General features: G+C 65.1%; 2 protein-coding genes across 2 annotated transcripts in view; both read left to right on the forward strand.

Annotated features, from left to right (window-relative positions):
- LOC125122351 (collagen alpha-1(I) chain-like) overlaps positions 1-2760 on the forward strand; it is a 34500-nt gene extending 31740 nt beyond the window's left edge. The window contains exons 16-18 of the mRNA XM_047770536.1: positions 1343-1411; positions 1927-2643; positions 2708-2760. Of these exons, the coding sequence (XP_047626492.1) occupies positions 1343-1411; positions 1927-2643; positions 2708-2760 (839 nt within the window). The remainder of the gene's footprint in view (positions 1-1342; positions 1412-1926; positions 2644-2707) is intronic.
- GATA5 (GATA binding protein 5) lies at positions 2687-12156 on the forward strand. The gene is made up of 7 exons (XM_047770696.1): positions 2687-2756; positions 2955-3503; positions 4581-4756; positions 10155-10280; positions 10658-10745; positions 10978-11105; positions 11353-12156. The coding sequence occupies exons 2-7, from the start codon at positions 2975-2977 to the stop codon at positions 11506-11508; spliced, it is 1203 nt and encodes a 400-aa protein (XP_047626652.1). The 5' UTR covers positions 2687-2756; positions 2955-2974; the 3' UTR covers positions 11509-12156.
- Positions 12157-13928: the final 1772 nt, after the last annotated feature.

The following is a 13928-nucleotide window of genomic DNA, read 5'->3' on the forward strand; positions in this document are numbered from 1 at the left end:
CTGGGCACCCAGCGGGCAGCCCTTTGGCCAGTCCAGCCTGGGAGGAAGTCTTCAGAGCTTCTGCGCCACCCCACCGCCACCTCAGGAAATAGCCTCAGCCTTTCAATTATTAAAAAAAAAAAATACATGTCCATTTTAGCGATTTGTGAATACAGAAAAAGCAACAGGAGGAGTTCCTGTCGTGGCTCAGCGGTTAACGAACAGGACTAGTATCCATGAGGATGCAGGTTCCATCCCTGGCCTGGCTCAGTGGGTTAAGAATCCGGCGTTGCCGTGAGCTGTGGTGTAAGTCACATGATGCAGCTCGGATCTGGTGTTGCTGTGGCTGTGGTGTAGCCAGCGGCCACAGCTCTGATCAGACCCCTAGCCTGGGAACCTCCATGTGCTGCTGGTGCGGCCCTAAAAAGACAAAAAAAAAAAAGAAAGCAAAAAGAAAAGAAAAAGTGACGGGAGACAGCCTCCTCGTGCCCATTTTGCATTCTTAACTTGTTCTAATTACTTTGCTTACTAGCTGTGTGACCTTGGGCAGGTTGACGAACCTCTCTGTGCCTTGTCTTCCCTGTTCGTAATGGGAATGGTAGTAACATCCTATACCATGAGATTGGTGTGAGAACCAAACGGAAACATCGCAGGCAAAGCACAGCACCCACCTGACCTTGGATCCACTCTTCAGGACTTTACCGATTTGATGATTTTATTCCAAGTTAAAAACACAAGTCCTACCAGCCCTCTCCCCTTCCCTACGGTTCCAGCAGGGTCCCAGGTTGGCTGTGGATCTTTCCTTTTCCTCTGGACCTTTTTGGGGGGATGGAGGTGGTGTCCCAGCAGGTTGAGACTCCGCTCCGCCCCCAAGCCCTTACTGGTGGGGTTCTGGCGGGCATCTTCCCACATCATTCAAACCTTCTCAGTACCCTGGGCTCTGGAAGCCGCAGACACAGCGAGGGGTCCACCAGCTTCACGCTGCGGGGGGCTTGGCGCTGCCGGCTCTGCAGGCGGACCTCGTGGGTGTGACCGCGCTGTGGTGCGGGGCACGGGGGCCCTGGCACAGCAAGTTTCCAGAGCCTGAGCAAAGTGGGACCTCTCTCTGCTCCCCCGGGGCCAACTGCAAAAAAAGAGGAAAACAGATCTACCGGGTTCTGCAGGGAGGGACCGGTTTGGACAGCGGCCTGAGGGGGAGCGGAGCCAGCGAGCGGGAGCAGGTACCAGGGGAGGCCGTCGCAGCAGCTGGCACCGGGGCCCAGAGAGCAGAAGAGGAAGAAGGGACCCGCGGTGCGTGGTTATGGGGGGCGGGGCTTGGAGCAGGGGGTAAAGAGGCCGCTTAAGACCCCTCTTCCCCTCCCAGTGGCATGCGTCAAGGCTTGTGAAAAGTCCGAGCCCTCCTGGAACATTCCTGTGGGGTGCCCTGCCCAGGGTGAGAGTGGGGACCCTGAGGGGTCCGATGTGCGCCCCGAATTCCTTCCTGGTGCTGGAGCACGCGGACAGGAGTGAGCGCCAGGCCTCACCACCCTGTCGGTCCGCAGGCTGAAGCGTGGTGCCCTGGAGGTGGCCCTGGCCACAGTCAGCGTCCTCTGACCCTGGGTGAGCGAGAAGGGGCTGATGACGTTTCTGCAAACAAAAAACATTCTTCGCGTCCTGAGCCCACCCCACTGTGTGGCCCAGCACCTGAGAGTCCACTGGGGAGGCTTGGGTCACCCCATTTCACCAAGGAGCTGGCACCATTGGGGCCACCCAGGGAATGCCAGGGGCCACCTCCAGACCAGAGTGGCCTCCCACCCCTGCATTTCTGGCGCATGGAGGAGACTCTTTAGAAATACCCCTCACCACCACCCAGGGAAAAGTCCCACCTAAGGGTGGAGGCAGGGAGCTGGGCAGGGACCTGGCCTAAAGGAAGTGGAGCCTGCCAGCCTGACCTGCGCCCCCCGCCAGGAAGGAGGAGGGAAGCTGCCTTGCTCTGTCAGAAGCGGGAGACTGTGGGACTCCCGCGGGACTTGGCGCTCGCGGTGGTGGAGGTACATGCGCTTGGAGTCCAGATCCCTGCTCTGGGCCCCAGGCACGGGGCGCAGGGAGGGGTCCCCACCACCACGTCGGTGATCGCGCGGGGCGAGGGTCACGGACTCATCCACAGACGGGGCACCGGACACAGCCCAGCCCGAGCGGGAGCCTGGCACTGCCGAGAACCGAGGGCTGGAGATTTGCCAACCCCCGGAACAAATTTAGCCAAGTCCCCGCGCCGGGACTCCTCCGCGGCCCCACCGAGCCCCGGGCCGGTTCCCGTCGCCTGCCTTGGCCGAGACTGGGCGCTGGGTGCCCCGCGCCGGGCGTGCCGTCGCCTCTCGTCGCGCGCCGGGCCTGCCTGGGTCACGTGGCACCGCGGCCCCAGCCCCGGCGCTGACCCCGCCCGGGGGTGGGGGCGCCGGGAGGGAAGGGGCGGCGCGGCCCGGGCGGGCCGGGGCGGGGCAGCGCGGAGGGGCGGCCGCAGCCCCGGGATTCCCTGCGGAACGGCTCGGGACCCCATCGCCCAGTCTCCAGCCCGCCTGTCGCCGCCCGCCGAGACCGCAGCGCCCTCCGGTCCTCGCGACCAGCCGGTGAGTGCCCCGGCCCCGCTGGCGCCGCGCGCCCCTCCCCGGCCCGCGCCTCCTCCCTGCGCGTCGGGGGCCCAGCGCCCGGACCCCGCGCCCCGCGGACCTGCCGGGCCTCTCCTCTTCAGCGCCCACCGAGTCCACCCGGGAGCCTCCGAAGCCCGGGCTGCGGAGGAGGTGAGCTCTGCGTTCCGGCTGCGCCTGGGCTGCCCCACGGGCCACCCCGAGCCGGCCCCTGCTCCCGGCCGTTCGGTCGCGCGGGTTCCGGGTCGCGCCCCAAGAACCGCTGGGCTGGGGCGTGGGGCGCGCAGCCCGAGCACAGCACCTGCGGGGCCCAGGGGCCCCGACCTCGATACCCGTCCGTCTTCCCTGCAGGTCAAGGCGGCGCGGGGAAGATGTACCAGAGCCTGGCGCTGGCCCCCAGCCCGGGTCCGGCCGCCTACGCGGACTCGGGAAGCTTTCTGCACACGCCGGGCGCCGGCTCCCCGGTGTTCGTGCCGCCGGCGCGCGTCCCCTCCATGCTGCCCTACCTGCCGGCGTGCGAGCCGGGCCCGCAGGCCCCCGCGCTCGCGGCGCACCCTGGCTGGGCGCCGGCGGACTCGTCGGCCTTCGGCTCGGGCAGCCCGCACCCGCCCGCTGCTCAGCCGCCCGGGGCCACCGCCTTCCCCTTCGCGCACAGCCCCCCGGGGCCCGGCGGCGGCCCGGGGGCCCGGGAGAGCGGCGCCTACCAGGGCGCGATGCTGGCTCGAGAACAGTACTCGGCCCCGCTGGGGCGGCCAGTGGGCCCCGCCTACCCCACCGCGTACCCGGCCTACGTGGGCACCGAGGTGGCTCCATCTTGGACCTCTGGACCCTTGGACAGCAGCGTCCTGCACAGCCTACAGGGACGGCCGGCTGGCCTCCCGGGCCGCAGAGCCACATTCGGTGAGTGCGGGACTCGGAGGTGGGGCCGCTGACTGGAGTCCTGGGTGCTGGCCGCACCCTCCGAAATGCCCCCTCCCAACGCAGGACTTCCCCAGCCAGGTGGGACACCAGCATGGGCTGGCTCAGCTCTCCGGGGACACGTACCCTGGGGGGAACAGGGCGGCTGCCCCCAGGTGACAACGCCATCTGAATTCCCTCCTACACCTGTGTGTTTCTGCCCTTCATTCTCCCGAACCCAGGATTCTAGGATCATGCCATTCAGACCTTAGGTCTTATAAACGTCCTGGTGGAAATTTTTGGAAATGATTTTGTTCAAGTTCAAAATACCAGCCTATTTAGGTAAACCACCCCGTTCATCTCCTTTAGAAACTTTGTGTGTTCTCCTTGGAGAGCCCGTTTCCATCGGCTTCCACGCCTGTAAAGTGGAGCATTGCCCCCATTCCCCCTTCTGAGTAGTGGGTGTCACTTTCTCACCCCAACCCCCCAAACCCAGGGCCGTGACTCTTTTTTGCTGCTCCCGCCTTGGCCTACCCCCACCCGCCCCGGCTCCGCAGCGCAGGAAGCGGGATCCACGCGGCCCCGGCGCCCACCCCAGCCGGGGGTGGATCGGCCCCCTCCCCACCCCCACCCGGGAGAGTCGCCAGTGCCTGGAGGGGGCCCCTCAGGTGGGAGGACAGTGCTGAGACCACAGAGGGCGATGGTGGGAACGCTCAGTCCCGTTCGGCCTCCCTGCCACCGCCCCTCCAGATCCAGCCACTCTGCAGAGGACAAAGTCCTTGTCCTCCGTCAGTGCAGACGCGCCTGCCTCTCGGGGACCCTGTTCCGAGTGGGGCAGGTCCCTGTTGCCTGCCCCCAAGTTGGGTTTATTAACCCTCTGCCCACCTTACGAAGCAGCCCTAACGAGGTGTTTACACGGGGCACAAGCCTCCCTGTATGTAAGTCCAGAGTAAAAAATCAAATCAGGTGACATGGGTCGTGAAACAAAATCGAGGCACAGAAGGAAGGAAAGGAGCCAGGCCTCGGCCCCGCAGCTCCCGGAACAGAGCCGGCTCAGCCCTGCCGCCTGCCCGCCCGCAGTGTCCGACTTCCTGGAGGAGTTTCCCGGCGAGGGCCGCGAGTGTGTCAACTGCGGGGCCCTGTCCACCCCGCTGTGGCGCCGAGACGGCACGGGCCACTACCTGTGCAACGCCTGCGGCCTCTACCACAAGATGAACGGCGTCAACCGGCCCCTCGTGCGGCCCCAGAAGCGCCTGGTGAGTGGGGGGCTGCCGTGCTTCTGCGCCCCTGATAGAGTTGGGGTGGGGGAGCCGGCAGGAGGAGGACAGCGCCCACCCCCCCACGCCCCACGCCCTTGGGGCCTGGCACCCGAAGTGTCTCCCAGAAGGGCTTGGCGCCTGAGCTCGGCTGAGCCTACTAGGCCGGGGGCCCTGGGAGCCCATCCCTGTGGCTCCGGGGGGCCTTCAGGTTGGGGGGGCAGCGCCCTGGCCCCAGGGGTGGGGCTACAGGAGAACAAGGCCCCTGGGGGCTGCTCTGTCGGGGGTGGGGGCTGTTGACTCCTACACGGGAGGGGACGCTGGCCCCTTTGGGAAGCATGTTCTCCTGATCCGGCCGTGAGGGGACGCGACCCGGTCGGTGGCTGTTTTCTGGGGAAACTTGTTTTCACTTTTGGTTCCTTCTGGAGAGCGGCTGGGGCGGGAGTCGGGACTAGGAGCCGACTTTTGCCCCCAGCAGCGCGGAGGCCCCAGAAGCTGCAGCAAAGTTTAAAGTTACTCGGTTCTCTGCTGTTTCTCGGGCCAACTGCAGGCCAGTTGCAGGGTCGGGTAATTTTGTGAACAGGCGGCAGGGCTGGGAGCTGGGCCCCGGTCAGGGAGGCGCAGCGGCTCCGGCTGCGGGTCTGGGCAGGGATGCGACAGGGGGCCCGTGGGAGCCCCAAGGGGCCGGTTGCTGATTCTGGTGTGTCAGGCCCTGGGCTGTGGAAGGGCTCGCCCTGGCTGACATGCTGTGGGCCGGATGGCGTGGCCTGGGCCTGGTCTGGGCAGCCGGGGGGGTTCAGGCGAGGCCTTTGCTGGACGCTCGAAGCCCCCAAACGGGCTGGGTAGGAAGCTGGACAGACTTGGTCGGGCAGCTTGAGGGCGGCCGCTGCTCTTCCTCCTCTGATCCAGCCTGGGTTTGGGCCCTGCAGCTCCCCCACCTCCCTCCACCCATGCCTCTCGGAGGAAGGGGGTGCCCTCGGAGCCCACATGCCCCCTCAGTGTGGTCTCTGCCCCTGTGACCACGCCACAGCCCCACGTGTGTCCACCCGGCCTCTGGTGTGGCCTCAGGGAAGGGGAAGCCGGCCGACAGGAGAGGGTCCCAGGGCTGCCTGCAGTCCAGACCTCCCGACCCCCAGCCGCAGGCCGGCCCCTTCACTGACCCCTGCACTGTCCCCGGCCAAGCCCGGACCTGGGCGCCAGGACACACTGGTAAGCAGGAGGTGTGGGTCCTCCTGCCTCTGCCCCCCACCCCGCCCCGCAGGGCTCACCTCCCAGCAGAAAGTTCCCGATGGTGGGGCGGGGGGGGAAACAGGGCCCACCATCCACACGTTGAGGCATTTGCCTTCACGTCAGCCAGGCTCCCAGACACCCGGCCACCTCCCTGGGCTCACAGCCTGCAAGCCGCAGACCTGGGCTCAGACTCAGGCTCCCGCATGCCCCCTGCCCACGCTGCCCCCCTGCCCCCCTCCTCCGTCTTCTCACCCAGTCCCCTGCGAGATGAAGTCAGGAAGTGCCCCCTGCCTGCTGGAGGACAGACCAGGCGGCTCGTACAGGGCACTCGCCCTGGTGAGGCCTCTGTTTCCTAGTCTGGGGACACGGAGTCGTCCGGTAAGGGTCCCTGCTCATCTCCCTGGGGCCGTGGGGCCTGGAAGGTGGACAGCCGGTCGCCCGTGTCCAGGCCTGCACAGATCTGAGTGCAGAGCGTGACCAGGCAGCGGGGTCCCGGGTGTCCTTGTCACCCTCGAGCAGGACCCCAAGGGCAGGAGTGATGCCTGGGAGGGGCTGCTCCAGGAGGAAGCCCTTCTAACCTTCTTTTAAGTGATTATAGGCATCCTAGGAGTTTGTCACCAAGAACACGGGGATGTGACAGTCACCTCTGTGTGTCCCTTCCCGGCAGGACCCCCGCGTCTTTTTAACCCTTTGCCTCCCATGTGCGTCCTCAGTCACAGGCCGGGAGGTTGCACCTTGGACCGAGGCTTCCGTCCGTGTAGACTGCAGGGGATGGTGGCGGTGGCTGCACGGACCCCTGGGTGCCTGCTCCTGCAGCCCAGAGCAGAGCCCACCCCTCCACCACCCAGCGCCTCCCTCTCCCGGGCCCCTCCCTCTCCGCCAGCATCCCCCGGGCTCCGTGCTGCCCACCAGAGCCCAGGGGGATGCTGGAGCCGGAGCTCAGGGTGGCTCTGCTGCAGGCTTTGAAGTTCAGCTTCTTTTGAACAGACAAGAAAGAAAAACAAAACGCAGCCCGGAGAGGCCCGGCGGCTCGGGGGTGCGGAGCATGGCCAGGCCTGGCCGCTCGTCCCACCCTCCAGGGAGGAAGGACAGAGGGAGCCCTGGCAGCCGCGAGGTGCCAACAGACATGTCCCTGAAGTGCGTTCGGCCGAGGGAGGAGGGTCTGTCCCCCCGAGACCACGGCGCCTCTGGTCCTCTGCCTCCGGGGCCATTCCCCCCGTGAACGCAGGCTGCTGAGGCTGGAGGAGGAGGCCTGAGTGAGCAGAGCCCTTGGAGAATGGGTTCGGGGTCACTCTTTTACCCACGCTCTTGGGTCTAATCTCGGTTTTAGTGCGTGCTCGCTGTAGAAAGGGTCGCACGTGGCTCACAGTGTCCAGGTGACGGGTCCCCCGCCCCTGCCCCCCACTGTGGCTTCTCCCACAACCTGCGGCCGTGCGGGGACCTCAGCCGCTTCCGCGATGCTGGGGTGACAGGGGGCGGGGGGGTGGGGGACACTCAGGGGCGTGTCAGTCTGTGCCTCGCGGGGGAGCGTCCACAGGCAGGCTGATAGTACAGGAAGCAGCCCACGAAGAGACGCGTCCTTGTGCGGTGACTCCCACGTTTCCCATGGAACGCGGGGCGGAGGGGGGGCCCTTGAGGAAGCGCAGGGTGTAAAACTCCCTGAGGTACCAGCTGGGCGAGGGGCGTGGAGCGCCCAAGTCCATGGTCCCCCCGGGGTCAGAAGGCACAGCAGGTGAGACCACGCTGGCCCACGAAGGCGGGTTGGGGTTGCCACATAAAGTGAAGGATGCGGTTAGATGCAATTCCAGGTGCACAAGGAACCGCGTTTTAGTGTAAGTATGTCCCAGACATCACATGGGACATACTTATGCCGTGTATTTACTGCTCATCTGAATGCATGTCCAGCCGGGCATCCTGTTTGTGTGTTTGCTAAATCTGGGACCCCAGTGGGGGCGGGGGTGTCCCAGGGCCTCCTCCCACCTTAGGCGGTGAATGGGTTGGAGGGGCTCCGGGGACCCCAGGCTGAGGAGACCCTGCCTCGCGCTGGCCTGAGGGCCTGGCAGGGGGCGGGGGCTTCCCTGGGCACAGACCCTGGGGAGGGAAGGAGGGGCAGACGGCGGGGGGCGGGGGGGGGGGTGCGGAGGCTCCAGTCGTGTCGGTGGGAGCTGCTGCTCTCTGGACAAGGCCAGGCTGTGGCCGCAGGCCCCCTGGGGAGGCTCCCTGGCTGGGGCTCTGCTTGCCTCCAGGGCCAGTGGTCCTGCCTCGGCCTATGTCCCATTGGCTGCCCCCGGGTTGCGGCCACCACTTCCCTTCTGCCTCTGCTGGACCTGGGTCATGCCGGCCCGCTCCACGCCTGCCAGAGCACAAGGCCCACCCCCCCCCAGGTGTCCAGGGAGACCCCCTGCTGAACCGCAATGGCTGGGGGTTCATTAGGCCCAAGCAGCCAGGCCCCAGCCAGGTCGGGAGCTCCTGCCCTGTTTCCTCTGGAGCCTCAGAGGCCTCGTCCCTTCAGCCCTTCCTCGTCTTGTGGCCTGTTGTCCTGATCCTGGAGCAGAGCTCCCTGGAGACCGGACCCGTCCTTGGATCAGACAGGGTGGATTCTGCAGGGCCTCTGGCCGCCAGCAGCCTGGGGGCGGGGAGGGCCAGAGACACTTCTAGGTCTGCATTTTCTTGGGAACGCTGGTCCAGGGGGCTTCAGACGGGCCCCACTCTCCTTCCCAGGCCCTTCACAGGGGTAGCCTGTGCCCTGGACACAGCCTGGGGGCACGGGGCTGGGCAGGAGGCCGTCGGCGAGGCTGGCATGCCCGGCTGGTGCAGAAGGAAGGACCTAGAAACCGGCACCAGCAGGGACGCCAGGCAGCCCCGGCGTTTAGCCCCCGTCCAGACCAAACTCCTTGGCGGCTCCGTTTGTCCATCTTGCTTTCGGTCGCCCTCTGGCTCCGCCCTGGCTGGAGGATACCTGGGAGAGGTCACATGTCCTTGCAGCATCTTCGAGTGTGGGGTCTCAAGGGCTTCCGTCCTGGTGCCCCAGGGTGCCACGGAACCACGGCAGCCGGCTGGACTTGCCTGACCGAGGCTGAAGGGAGGTTGGGGAAGAGACCCTAGACCAGGCAGGGTGTGCAAATGGGGCAGCGGGGGAGGGGGGGGCGGTCAGACAGGTTAAGGCCTCTGAGGGCAGGGACTGGAGAGGGGTGTGCCACCAGCTGGCCATGCTTGGGGAGGCAGGGGCAGGCTTTGGGTCCAAGGCCCAGCACAGAGCGTCCCGAGCTCCCAGACTGCAGGTGACAGGATCCCATCAAACACAGAAATGTGGGAGTTCCCATCATGGTGCAGCAGAAATGAATCCAGCTAGGAACCATGAGATGGCAGGTTCGATCCCTGGCCTCGCTCAGTGGGTTAAGGATCTGGCATTGCCGTGGGCTACGGTGTGGGTTGCAGACACAGCTTGGGCCTGGCGTTGCTGTGGCTGTGGTGTAGGCCGGCAGCTGCAGCTCCAATTAGACCCCTAGCCCAGGAAACTCCACATGCTGCGGGTGTGGCCCTAAAAAGCAAAAGCAAAACAAACAAACAAACTGCGGAAATGGGAGTGGGGCAAATCCTTGCCTGGGAGAGAGGGGCTGGTTGTGGGGACCGCAAGCTGGAGGGAGGCCTGAGTCGGGCTCCAGCAGCTTCTATCCAGCCAGGCAGCTCAGCAGAGCCCCTGGAGCCCTAGGATTTTTGGGTCCAGACTCCTGCCACCAGGCCCCCAAGTACAGGGAGGTTTGGGGTCCCTGGCCAGATATGCAGGACTGGGGTAAGCTCTGCTGAGGAGGAGGCACGCCTCTGGAAGCTTCCAGATGGGCCATCTTGGTTCCGCATAAGGCACAGTAGCAGCTGGGGGCATGTGTGGGCGTCGGGCACCCTCAGCTCTGAGTCTGGTGCAGAGCGTGTGCTCAGCCCCAGGTTCTGGGGGGGCAGGTGCCCAGAGGGACCAGCAGACGCTCAGGGCGTCCATCCTGGGGCCTTTCCAGAGGGGGGCCTGTGGCCCTGGGGTGGGGTGGGGGTGTTGCTGCAGCCCAGAAACACGGGGCTAGGCCCAGCGTTGGCACTAAAAAGAGGCCACAAGAGAAAACCAGCGGCAGGTGTGTGCTCATGCCCAGCACGGCTCACCCGGGCCTCTGGTCCACAGTCCTCGTCCCGCCGGGCCGGCCTCTGCTGTACCAACTGCCGCACCACCAACACCACGCTGTGGCGGCGCAACGCGGACGGCGAGCCAGTGTGCAACGCCTGCGGGCTCTACATGAAGCTGCACGGGGTGAGCGGGGCCCACCCGAGACGGGGGCTGGGGATGAGGCGGGGCGTCGCTCCCATTGGCCAGGGCTGGGTGTGTACACACGTGTTCACATGTGGCTCTGCTGCCAGCATCACGCCCACGTGTCACTGAGAGGCCTGTCACGCAGGTGGGCTCACGGAGGCCATGGCACTGCTGTGGCTCGCCCGCAGCCATTCAGCCCGGGGCAGGGGCTGGTCTCGCCCGGAGCTGGGGAGGCTGGGATGGGCCTGGGAGGAAGTGCCAGGCCTGGGGCAGCAGCTCCCCAAACAGGGCTGAGATCAGGGCGGGTGGCCCAGCAGGAGGCCCCACGGGTGAGCAGGGACGAGGACCAGCCACCCAGCCCCTGCCCGCCCTGCCAGGTGCCACGGCCCCTGGCGATGAAGAAAGAAAGCATCCAGACTCGGAAACGGAAGCCGAAGAGCGTCGCCAAGACCAAGGGCTCCTCAGGTGCAGGGCGGGGCCGTGGGAGGCTGGAAGGGGCCCGGGCCCCCAGGCCCTCCTGTGGGCACACATTCTCCCTAGGGAATCACTGCCTGTGTCACACGTCACCGTTAGAGATTCACCCCTTTGGTGCAACATCGTCCTCCTGAAAGACGATACCCCCCCAGCCCCTCCCTCTCTGCGTGACCAGTGTAGCCAGATCTGGCGGCTTCTGCAAACGCTGCACCTTCCCTCCCAGGGTCCTCGGGGAACACCGCCACCTCCCCGCCAGCCTCTGTCCCTGACCCGGAGATCTCAGTGGCCACTCTGAAACCCGAGCCCAGCCTGGCATCCCCTTCCTGCCGCGGACCCCGCGTCCCCCCCCAGGTAAGGCAGATGTGGGATCGACCAGAGCCCCTCCCGGAAGCCAAGGGCTGGGCACACGGCTGGTCGCTGGTACCGAGAGCTGACCCGTGGCCGACGCTGGCTGAGAGCCCAGCCTGTTGCCACGATCCTCACAAGGGGTCCCCACCCCACCCCAGGGGCTGGGGGGGGCCCCCAATTTAGGGCTCCCGACCTCGGGTGGGGCGGGTCGGCGGCTCCGACTCTCATGAGCGCCCTGTCCTCCCTGCAGGCCTCCGGGCAGGTGGACGACCCCCTGGCCCCCAGCCACTTGGAGTTCAAATTCGAGCCTGAGGACTTTGCCTTGCCCTCTGCAGCCCTGGGCCCCCAGGCTGTCCTCGGTGGGGCCCTGCGCCAGGAGGCCTGGTGTGCGCTGGCCTTGGCCTAGGTCCCCGGGCACCCCCGGACGCACCTCGCTGCCTCTTCACTCCAGCACAGCAGAAAAGCTGCCAGGCCCACACCCAGAAGAGGCTGGAGCCAGCCGGACCTGAAGGCGCTGGGCGTCCTCGACAGCGGCTGGAGGCCTTCTGTGCGGATGGCAGTTGGGCCACAGAACAGGAGGAAGGCTGGTGGGAGAAGGGCCGAGCCCTCCACCCCCAAACAGCAAGGGACCCCCCCAAATGTGCGAGGCTCTGAACCGCACCAGCCACTCCAGCTGCAGCTGACCCAGGGCACCCAGCACCCACTTGAATTCTGTTGTCCGCACTCACCATCGTCATGTTTACAGGTCGCAGCAGCTGGAAAAAAACCGACATCCTGCTGAAAAACCAGCATCAGAAGTGAAATGCCTGAGGCCGGGCAGGCGGCGGGGGGAGCGGGCAGAGCCAGACGCGGGACCCTCAGGCCCCAGTCTGTCCGCCTCCCGCCTTGGGCGGCTGGAGCCACGGCACAGAGACAGGACTGCCGGGAACAGGTGTGCAGGTCGCTCGCTGTACCGGCCGCCACCCCGCGGGAAAGCTGTCACAGCGTAGTCACCGTGGACTCGTATTTATTCGGACAGTTTTCCCAGGGGGGCAGTAAAGGGCCTTGTCTTGACCGAAGCTGTGTATCGTGACCATTTCTGGCGGGGCCCCGTTCTGACCCACACAGACGCTCTTGGGGCGGGGGGGGGCGGGGGGGGGACCATATGTCCTGGCCTGTCTGGAACTGTCCCAGTGGAATCTTAATAATACCCCTTCTGCTTACAAAGCCGATCCCTCACCGGACTGGGTCGTGAATTAGCCAACGCACTGGCTGGAGGCAGCTCTGCACCAGGGAGCCGACAAATGGCTACGAAGAGCCGGAGGGCAGAGCCGCCTTGGGGAGCACTGAGGAGTGGGGCACGCCCTGCAGAAGGGCCACAGCGTCACTTCTGTCCTGCTGCTACCCTCCACCAATAAGACTTTCTGAACTTTCCACACACGCCAGAAGTCTCGATTTTTTTTTTTTTTGTCCTTTTTAGGCTGCATCCACAGCACATGGAAGCTCCCCCAGGCTAGGGACCGAATTGGAGCTGTAGTTGCCGGCCTGCACCACAGCCACAGCAACGCAGGATCCGACCCACATCTGCGACCTACACCAAGCTCACAGCAATGCCAGATCCTTAACCCACTGAGCGAGGCCAGGGATCGAACCCACGGCTTCACGGATACTCGTTGGGTTCGCTACCGCTGAGCTACAGTGGGAACACCTGGATTTTTTTTTTTTTTTTTAATGTAAAGTCTTCCACTTGAAAGCTTTCCCCCCCAACTCCCAAACGGATTCAGAAACCTTTCCAGCATGGTGAGCTGGCCACCGTCACTGTGTGGCCCTATCTCAGGCTTCCCGTTCGTCTTCGAAATGGTCATCCTTGGTGGCAGCTTCTGGAACAGGTCCTTCCTCCTGGCGTTGCATCTTGAGCTTCGGTCAGCTCAGTTTCCACATGATGCTGCTTTTTGGTTTTGGTTTCGGTTTCTTTGCCCACAGCCCGCAGCGGCTTGATGGGGGATCTCAGTTCCCGGACCAGGGACTGAACCTGGGGTGCAGCAGTGACAGCAGGGAGCCTTAACCGCGGGGCCGCCAGGGAGCTCCTGAGTTGTCTTTTCTGTTTTTAAGACAAATGACACCATCAGAAAAAATGCGAGATAAAGACCTCGATTTTGCTTTTTCCTCTCCCCATCAGCTGTGGGCTCCCCAGCCTCAGTCCTGCCTGCCAGGTTGGGGGCTGGCCTGCTGGACCTCACGGGCCACTCTGAGCCAGGAGCTCTCAAGGGCATCTGTAGGACTTGCTGAGGCCCATAAACCCTGGGTGGCTACAAGGTCGCCAGCAGGGGACAGGACATGGTGAGGCCCAGCCCGGGAACCACACTCTGAGAGGTCATTGATTCAGTAAGGCAGAATCAGGGTCACACCCTGCCCTGCCCTCTGCTGCCCTCCTGGCCCGGGCTGGCAGGACAGAGAGCAAGTGGAGGTTTGGGTCCTGGTGGCCGCCGTATCCCATGTGGGACTCCTGTCTCTGGGTCACAGCAGCCAGCAAGGCAGTGTCGGATGAACCCTGGGGACGTAGGAGCACGAGGCACAAAGCAGGGCCCAGGGTTTAGGACACTGTCCCTTGTCACCATGTGGGTGCCCCCAGGAAGTGGACACAGCCTCTGTGCCTTGGTGCCTGACTGGGGCTGGGACCCCCACCCTCCCACACATGGAGGGCTGTGGCACAAGACGCCCGAATCCGGATGACCTGCCGGGCAGGTTAAATGCAACCCTCAGGGCCCCGGGCCTGAGCAACTGGGGCCTGGGAACCTGCATGTTCACTGGCGTTCAGGGCCCTGAGACAGCCCACCTGGACCCGGG

Source organism: Phacochoerus africanus, chromosome 3 (genome assembly GCF_016906955.1).
Source record: "Phacochoerus africanus isolate WHEZ1 chromosome 3, ROS_Pafr_v1, whole genome shotgun sequence".
NCBI lineage: Eukaryota > Metazoa > Chordata > Mammalia > Artiodactyla > Suidae > Phacochoerus > Phacochoerus africanus.